We start from the raw sequence: 10008 nt of genomic DNA, 5'->3' as shown, positions 1-10008 counted from the left end.
ATGAGCACTTTGAAAAACAGTTTGGATTTTTTAAGTTAAACATATAGCTAGTACATACATCCAGTCATTCCACTATAAGGTATTTACCCAGGGGAAATTAGTTCATATGTCCACACAAACATTTTTTTCAGGAATGTTTACACAGCTTTATTTTAATAGCCCAAAACTAGAAATAATCAAAATGCCCATCAACAGGTGAAAGGATAAATTGTGGTCCATCCATATAACGGGGTACCACTCAGCAATAAAAAGGAATGAGCTATTGACTGTTGATACAAGCTGCAACACGGACAGATCCCAAAATAACTATGCTGAACGAAAGAAGCCAGGCAAATGGAGTAATGCATACTGTATGATTTTATTTATATGAAAGTCCAGAAAATACAAACTAATCTAAGTGAGGAAAAGCAGCTCAGTGGTTGCCTGGGATGGGATGTGTCAGGGAGAGGCAGAAGAAAGAGGTTTCAAAGGGGTATGAGGAAACTTGAGGGGACAATGTGTACATGCATTATGATGATTTTGATGATGGTTTCACAGGTGTATGCATAAATCAAAATGCACCAAATTGCACATTTTAAGTATCTGCAGTTTATTGCATGTCAATTATACCTCTACAAAGCTGTTAAAAATGTATATATCTAGTTTTGTGCATCTCCATTTTTTTAACTGTGAGAACTGCCATCAGCATTTTAATAGATGAAAAATTAGGGATGTTTTAATTTTTTTCCTGTGAGCTGAACTGCAATTTTCTCAATACCCTACAGCAATTATGTATATTAAGACTACATATGTTATTTTAAATTTTAAAAATACATTTTTAAAAAATATGTATTTTTGAATTAGCAGAAAGTAACATAAGTTCAAAGATAGTGTACATAGTCTTCCTACTTTTCTACAGTATCTGATTTCTTTACAACAAAGATAAATATTATATTTAAAAATAAAAGATGTGTTTTAAAAGAAAGCGCTGTCTTGTTGCAGGCTCTAAAGAGTTTGTCCACTATACTGGCAATTATTTCCCACCTTAAATTTATTAAAATAATCAGGAAATCAATCTATAAACCTCCACTTTGGATGCGGACCTTTACTCTCACAGAATAGATGGTGTCTTTTTTTTTTTTTTTTTTTTACCCCATTTTACTTATTGGCCTTCCCTAACCTGTTGGTCTTTGGACAGAAAAAGCTCAGAATAGGAGGGCAAGTACAGATAGGTCCTTTCTTTGGCAAGTTACGGTGACTAGTATCTTGACAGCATTTTTAACTGAGGTGAAATAAGACACTATAGACGCCTAAGACCAGACATCTTGCGTCAAAGTGGGCAACGAACGTTTAGATCAGTGAAGATGTGTGTAACTTTCACCTGTCTGTATTGGCTTTTCTGAGGCCAGGTCCCATGCCTGTCCTAACCGCATCAGGGGCGCTTTCCCCACCCGCCCCCAAGCTGGAACCTCTTGCCTCACGTGGAAGGAAAGGGGCGTGTGACGCAGATGCCGTTGCCTAGGGCAGCGCTGCGATTCCGGCCCGACGCTCCTTGGTGCCTGTCTGATCGCATGACGGCCGGTCTGGGGTCAGTTTCCCCAAAGCGGAGAAGCCATGCTGTCCTGTTTCTTGTTCCTTTCGAAGAACATCAACGCCTCGCTCGTGTCGCTACGTCGAGCGCGCCACAGCTTCGCTCGCCCTCTGCGCTGGGCCCCCGGGCGCCCTTCGGGTCACTGGCCAGATGCCCCCCACCGCCTGCTGGCCGCCTGCGCCTTCCCCTGGGATCCCCCAGGGCTCGCCACTCCGTCCCGGGTGCGCCAGAACTACCATCCAGACTCGGAGGCCGCCATCAACCGCCAGATCAACCTCGAGCTCTATGCGTCCTACGTGTACTTGTCCATGGCCTATTACTTCTCCCGGGATGACGTGGCCCTGAACAACTTCGCCAGGTATTTTCTTCACCTGTCCCGGGAGGAAACAGAACATGCGGAGAAGCTAATGCGGCTGCAGAACCAGCGGGGAGGCCGGATCTGCCTGCAGGACATCAAGAAACCCGACCTGGATGACTGGGAAAGCGGGCTGAAAGCCATGGAGCATGCTCTGCTCTTGGAAAAAAACGTAAACCAGTCGTTGTTGGAATTGCACGCTCTGGCCTCAGACAAAGGTGACCCCCACTTGTGTGACTTTCTGGAAACTAATTATCTGAATGAGCAAGTGAAGTCAATTAAAGAACTAGGCGACCATGTACACAATTTGGTTAAGATGGGAGCTCCAGATTCTGGTCTGGCGGAGTACCTTTTTGACAAACACACTCTTGGAAACGAAAACAAGCAGAACTAAGCCACAGCTGCCTTCCTCACCGCCCAGTGGGTTCCAGGACCCAGAGTTAGCTGCTCTTGCTTACTTGTGCTTTAAATACACTGAACTGAAACCTCCACCTTATATTCTTCTCTCGTTAAACCGGTCCTCAATAAAGTGATTTATACAGAAAATGTGTTTAGCACCATGTTCACAGCGTCTTTTTGGCCAGTATCAAGATACTTTTTTACTCAGCCTAAAAGGTAGCTCAGGATAATACGGAATAAAAAGAGCTGCAAAAAAATAAATGAGTAAAATACTGAAAAGCAGATGCAAACTAACTTTCGGTAGATAACAATTATTTCAGACCATGAAACTGCATTTGCCTATAATCTTCAAAACCTTACGCTCAAGGCTGAAATGAGAAAATGTGTAAGATAAATATACAAATAACTATAACAAGATGAAGAATATATATAGCACTACAAAAATTATACATACAAAATTCATTAACAACTTTTACCTTTCCCAAAGTGTGTTGCAAGAAACATTAATATCCAGAGATGATCTGTTTTTAAAACGATTTTGTAATAAGTTTGGGACAAGCTACCTAAGGTATAAACTCTGGCCTTGAAAAGTCACAATGTGTATTGGCATTTTAAGGGCTGTGGGAAGTTTTGCAATTAAAAACAAATGACAAACAAACAAACAAAAACCTTGGGATTATCCCATTTTTGTGTAGCTTGGTGTTTCTCAAACATATTCAATCTCTGTTTTTTTTTTTTTTTTTTTTTTTTTTTTTATAATAACTTTTATTAAGCTTCAAGTGAACGTTTACAAATCCAATCAGTCTGTCACATATAAGTTTACATACATCTCACTCCCTACTCCCACTTACTCTCCCCGTCTTGAGTCAGCCCTTTCAGTCTCTCCTTTCTTGACAATTTTGCCGGCTTCCCTCTCTCTCTATCCTCCCATCCCCCCTCCAGGCAAGAGTTGCCAACACAATCTCAAGTGTCCACCTGATATAATTAGCTCACTCTTCATCAGCATCTCTCTCCCACCCGCTGACCAGTCCCTTTCATTTCTGAAGAGTTGTCTTCGGGGATGGTTCCTGTCCTGTGTCAGCTGAAGGTCTGGGGAGCATGGCCGCCGGGATTCCTCCAGTCTCAGTCAGACCATTAAGTTTGGTCTTGTTATGAGAATTTGGGGTCTGCATCCCACTGATCTCCTGCTCCCTCAGGGGTCCTCTGCTGAGCTCCCTGTCAGGGCAGTCATCGATTGTGGCCGGGCACCAACTAGTTCTTCTGGTCTCAGGATGATGTAGGTCTCTGGTTCATGTGGCCCTTTCTGTCTCTTGGGCTCTTAGTTGTCATGTGGGCTTGGTGTTCTTCATTTTCCTTTGCTCCAGGTGGGTTGAGACCAATTGCTGCATCTTAGATGGCTGCTTGTTAGCATTTAAGACCCCAGACGCCACATTTCGAAGTGGGATGCAGAATGATTTCATAATAGAATTATTTTGCCAATTGACTTAGAAGTCCCCGCAAACCATGTTCCCCAGACCCCCGCGCTTGCTCCGCTGACCTTTGAAGCATTCATTTTATCCCGGAAACTTCTTTGCTTTTGGTCCAGTCCAATTGAGCTGACCTTCCATGTATTGAGTGTTGTCTTTCCCTTCACCTAAAGCAGTTCTTATCTACTGATTAATCAATAAAAAACCCTCTCCCACCCTCCCTCCCTCCCCCCCTCGTAACCACAAAAGTATGTGTTCTTCTCAGGTTTACTATTTCTCAAGATCTTATAATAGTGGTCTTATACAATATTTGTCCTTTTGCCTCTGACTAATTTCGCTCAGCATAATGCCTTCCAGGTTCCTCCATGTTATGAAATGTTTCAGAGATTCGTCACTGTTCTTTATCGATGCGTAGTATTCCATTGTGTGAATATACCACAATTTATTTACCCATTCATCCGTTGATGGACACCTTGGTTGCTTCCAACTTTTTGCTATTGTAAACAGAGCTGCAATAAACATGGGTGTGCATATATCTGTTTGTATGAAGGCTCTTGTATCTCTAGGGTATATTCCTAGGAGTGGGATTTCTGGGTTGTATGGTAGTTCTATTTCTAACTGTTTAAGATAACGCCAGATAGATTTCCAAAGTGGTTGTACCATTTTACATTCCCACCAGCAGTGTATGAGAGTTCCAATCTCTCCGCAGCCTCTCCAACATTTATTATTTTGTGTTTTTTGGATTAATGCCAGCCTTGCTGGTGTGAGATGGAATCTCATCGTAGTTTTAATTTGCATTTCTCTAATGGCTAATGATCGAGAGCATTTTCTCATGTATCTGTTGGCTGCCTGAATATCTTCTTTAGTGAAATGTGTGTTCATATCCTTTGCCCACTTCTTGATTGGGTTGTTTGTCTTTTTGTGGTTGAGTTTTGACAGAATCATGTAGATTTTAGAGATCAGGCGCTGGTCGGAGATGTCATAGCTGAAAATTCTTTCCCAATCTGTAGGTGGTCTTTTTACTCTTTTGGTGAAGTCTTTAGATGAGCATAGGTGTTTGATTTTTAGGAGCTCCCAGTTATCGGGTTTCTCTTCATCATTTTTGGTAATGTTTTGTATTCTGTTTATACCTTGTATTAGGGCTCCTAGGGTTGTCCCAATTTTTTCTTCCATGATCTTTATCGTTTTAGTCTTTATATTTAGGTCTTTGATCCACTTGGAGTTAGTTTTTGTGCATGGTGTGAGGTATGGGTCCTGTTTCATTTTTTTGCAAATGGATACCCAGTTATGCCAGCACCATTTGTTAAAAAGGCTATCTTTTCCCCAGTTAATTGACACTGGTCCTTTGTCAAATATCAGCTGCTCATACGTGGATGGATCTATGTCTGGGTTCTCAATTCTGTTCCATTGGTCCATGTGTCTGTTGTTGTACCAATACCAGGCTGTTTTGACTACTGTGGCTGTATAATAGTTTCTGAAGTCAGGTAAGGTGAGGCCTCCCACTTTCTTCTTCTTTTTCAGTAGTGCTTTGCTTATCCGGGGCTTCTTTCCGTTCCATATGAAATTGGTGATTTGTTTCTCTATCCCCTTAAAATATGACATTGGAATTTGGATCGGAAGTGCGTTAAATGTATAGATGGCTTTTGGTAGAATAGACATTTTTACTATGTTAAGTCTTCCTATCCATGAGCAAGGTATGTTTTTCCACTTAAGTATGTCCTTTTGAATTTCTTGTAGTAGAGCTTTGTAGTTTTCTTTGTATAGGTCTTTTACATCCTTGGTAAGATTTATTCCTAAGTATCTTATCTTCTTGGGGGCTATTGTGAATGGTATTGATTTGGTTATTTCCTCTTCGGTGTTCTTTTTGTTGATGTAGAGGAATCCAAGTGATTTTTGTATGTTTATTTTATAACCTGAGACTCTGCCAAACTCTTCTATTAGTTTCAGTAGTTTTCTGGAGGATTCCTTAGGGTTTTCTGTGTATATAATCATGTCATCTGCAAATAGTGATAACTTTACTTCTTCCTTGCCAATCCGGATACCTTTTATTTCTTTGTCTAGCCTGATTGCCCTGGCTAAGACTTCCAACACGATGTTGAATAAGAGCGGTGATAAAGGGCATCCTTGTCTGGTTCCCGTTCTCAAGGGAAATGCTTTCAGGTTCTCTCCATTTAGAGTGACATTGGCTGTTGGCTTTGCATAGATGCCCTTTATTATGTTGAGGAATTTTCCTTCAATTCCTATTTTGGTAAGAGTTTTTATCATGAATGGGTGTTGGACTTTGTCAAATGCCTTTTCTGCATCAATTGATAAGATCATGTGGTTTTTGTCTTTTGTTTTATTTATGTGATGGATTACATTAATGGTTTTTCTGATATTAAACCAGCCTTGCATACCTGGTATAAATCCCACTTGATCAGGGTGAATTATTTTTTTGATGTGTTGTTGGATTCTATTGGCTAGAATTTTGTTGAGGATTTTTGCATCAATGTTCATGAGGGATATAGGTCTATAATTTTCTTTTTTTGTAATGTCTTTACCTGGTTTTGGTATCAGGGAGATGGTGGCTTCATAGAATGAGTTGGGTAGTATTCCGTCATTTTCTATGCTTTGGAATACCTTTAGTAGTAGTGGTGTTAACTCTTCTCTGAAAATTTGGTAGAACTCTGCAGTGAAGCCGTCCGGGCCAGGACTTTTTTTTGTTGGGAGTTTTTTGATTACCGTTTCAATCTCTTTTTTTGTTATGGGTCTATTTAGTTGTTCTACTTCTGAATGTGTTAGTTTAGGTAGGTAGTGTTTTTCCAGGAATTCATCCATTTCTTCTAGGTTTTCAAATTTGTTAGAGTACAATTTTTCATAATAATCTGAAATGATTCTTTTAATTTCATTTGGTTCTGTTGTGATGTGGTCCTTCTCATTTCTTATTCGGGTTATTTGTTTCCTTTCCTGTATTTCTTTAGTCAGTCTAGCCAATGGTTTATCAATTTTGTTAATTTTTTCAAAGAACCAGCTTTTGGCTTTGTTAATTCTTTCAATTGTTTTTCTGTTCTCTAATTCATTTAGTTCAGCTCTAATTTTTATTATTTGTTTTCTTCTGGTGCCTGATGGATTCTTTTGTTGCTCACTTTCTATTTGTTCAAGTTGTAGGGACAGTTCTCTGATTTTGGCTCTTTCTTCTTTTTGTATGTGTGCATTTATTGATATAAATTGGCCTCTGAGCACTGCTTTTGCTGTGTCCCAGAGGTTTTGATAGGAAGTATTTTCATTCTCGTTGCTTTCTATGAATTTCCTTATTCCCTCCTTGATGTCTTCTATAACCCAGTCTTTTTTCAGGAGGGTATTGTTCATTTTCCAAGTATTTGATTTCTTTTCCCTCGTTTTTCTGTTATTGATCTCTAGTTTTATTGCCTTGTGATCTGAGAAGATGCTTTGTAATATTTCGATGTTTTGGACTCTGCAAAGGTTTGTTTTATGTCCTAATATGTGGTCTATTCTAGAGAATGTTCCATGTGCGCTGGAAAAAAAAGTATATTTTGCAGCAGTTGGGTGGAGAGTTCTGTATAAGTCAATGAGGTCAAGTTGGTTGATTGTTGTAATTAGATCTTCCGTGTCTCTGTTGAGCTTCTTGCTGGATGTCCTGTCCTTCTCCGAAAGTGGTGTGTTGAAGTCTCCTACTATAATTGTGGAGGTATCTATCTCGCTTTTCAGTTCTGTTAAAATTTGATTTATGTATCTTGCAGCCCTGTCATTGGGTGCGTAAATATTTAATATGGTTATGTCTTCCTGATCAATTGTCCCTTTTATCATTATATAGTGTCCTTCTTTATCCTTTGTGGTGGATTTAAGTCTAAAGTCTATTTTGTCAGAAATTAATATTGCTACTCCTCTTCTTTTTTGCTTATTGTTTGCTTGATATACTTTTTTCCATCCTTTGAGTTTTAGTTTATTTGAGTCTCTAAGTCTAAGGTGTGTCTCTTGTAGGCAGCATATAGATGGATCGTGTTTCTTTATCCAGTCTGTGACTCTCTGTCTCTTTATTGGTGCATTTAGTCCATTTACATTCAGGGTAATTATAGATAAGTAAGTTTTTAGTGCTGTCATTTTGATGCCTTTTTATGTGTGTTGTTGACAATTTCATTTTTCCACATACTTTTTTGTGCTGAGGCGTTTTTCTTAGTAAATTGTGAGATCCTCATTTTCATAGTGTTTGACTTTATGTTAGTTGAGTCGTTACGTTTTTCTTGGTTTTTGTCTTGAGTTATAGAGTTGTTATACCTTTTTGTGGTTACCTCATTATATACCCCTATTTTTCTAAGTAAAAACCTAACTTGTATTGTTCTATATCGCCTTGTATCACTCTCCATATGGCAGTTCAATGCCTCCTGTATTTAGTCCCTCTTTTTGATTATTGTGATCTTTTACCTATTGACTTCCATGATTCCCTGTTATGTGTATTTTTTTTTTTTTAATTAATCTTAATTTGTTTGTTTTTGTGATTTCCCTATTTGAGTTGATATCAGGACGTTCTGTTTTGTGACCTTGTGTTGTGCTGATATCTGATATTATTGGTTCTCTGACCAAACAATATCCTTTAGTATTTCTTGTAGCTTTGGTTTGGTTTTTGCAAATTCTCTAAACTTGTGTTTGTCTGTAAATATCTTAATTTCGCCTTCATATTTCAGAGAGAGTTTTGCTGGATATATGATCCTTGGCTGGCAGTTTTTCTCCTTCAGTGTTCTGTATATGTCGTCCCATTCCCTTCTTGCCTGCATGGTTTCTGCTGAGTAGTCAGAACATATTCTTATTGATTCTCCCTTGAAGGAAACCTTTCTTTTCTCCCTGGCTGCTTTTAAAATTTTCTGTTTATCTTTGGTTTTGGTGAGTTTGATGATAATATGTCTTGGTGTTTTTCTTTTTGGATCAATCTTAAATGGGGTTCGATGAGCATCTTGGATAGATATCCTTTCGTCTTTCATGATGTCAGGGAAGTTTTCTGTCAGAAGTTCTTCAACTATTTTCTCTGTGTTTTCTGTCCCTCCTCCCTGTTCTGGGACTCCAATCACCCGCAGGTTATCCTTCTTGATAGAGTCCCACATAATTCTTAGGGTTTCTTCATTTTTTTTAATTCTTTTATCTGATTTTTTTTCAGCTATGTTGGTGTTAATTCCCTGGTCCTCCAGATGTCCCAGTCTGCATTCTAATTGCTCGAGTCTGCTCCTCTGACTTCCTATTACGTTGTCTAATTCTGTTATTTTATTGTTAATCTTTTGGATTTCTACATGTTGTCTCTCTATGGATTCTTGCAACTTATTAATTTTTCCAGTATGTTCTTGAATAATCTTTTTGAGTTCTTCAACAGTTTTATCAGTGTGTTCCTTGGCTTTTTCTGCAGATATCCTAATTTCATTTGTGATATCATTAAGCATTCTGTAAATTAGTTTTTTATATTCTGTATCTGATAATTCCAAAATTGTATCTTCATTTGGGAAAGATTTTGATTCTTTTGTTTGGGGGGTTGGAGAAGCTGTCCCGGTCTGCTTCTTTAAGTGGTTTGATATGGATTGTTGTCTCCGAGCCATCACTGGGAAACTAGTTTTTCCAGAAAATCCGCTAAAAAAAAAACTGCAGTCAGATCCCTAACAGAGTTCTCCCTTTGGCTCAGGCTATTCAGATGTTAATGAAGCCGCCTGGGAAGGGTGGGGGAGGGAACAGAGAGATAGGAGAGTAGCACCTCAGAATATAGCCAGAGTTGCTTGTCTTGCTTGGAATGACTGTTATATCTGAGATTCTCGCGGGCGCGTCGCCTATGTGTGCTGGCTGTGTGGAGATTGCCCCCGGGGGGTCTGGCCCGCTGGAGTCACGGTCAGATCCTCCGCTTCCAGCCCCACGCCCAGCGTCAAGGCTCCCCTACTGGGACGGTGCACTCTCAACTCCAAAATCAGTCGCTGCCTCCCGGGGACTTCTCGTCTCTCCAGCCGCGTGGCCGTGCCGCCCCCGTGAACTAGGTGGGCCCCCTCCCGGGGTTAGTTCAGATGGGTGGAGTAGCTCCCTGTGCTTGTGCCGCGACCGAGTGTCCTGGCTGGAACGCTGTTCTCCCCACTCCAATACCAGTCGCTGCCTCCCGGGGACTTCTCCTTCCGGCTGCGTCCCACGCCGCCCGCGCGACCCGGCTGGTCCCCTTCCCGGGGTTAGTTCAGGGGGTGGAGCAACTCTCCGTG

General features: G+C 40.3%; 1 protein-coding gene across 1 annotated transcript; it reads left to right on the top strand.

Annotated features, from left to right (window-relative positions):
- Window positions 1–1593: 1593 nt before the first annotated feature.
- FTMT (ferritin mitochondrial) lies at window positions 1594–2319 on the top strand. The gene has a single exon (XM_049873594.1). The coding sequence runs from the start codon at window positions 1594–1596 to the stop codon at window positions 2317–2319; it is 726 nt and encodes a 241-aa protein (XP_049729551.1).
- The last annotated feature ends 7689 nt before the right edge of the window (window positions 2320–10008 follow it).

This window comes from Elephas maximus, chromosome 2 (genome assembly GCF_024166365.1).
Source record: "Elephas maximus indicus isolate mEleMax1 chromosome 2, mEleMax1 primary haplotype, whole genome shotgun sequence".
In the NCBI taxonomy this organism is placed as follows: Eukaryota; Metazoa; Chordata; class Mammalia; order Proboscidea; family Elephantidae; genus Elephas; species Elephas maximus.
Note: the sequence above shows the minus strand (reverse complement) of the source record. Positions and strands in the feature narration are given on the sequence as shown.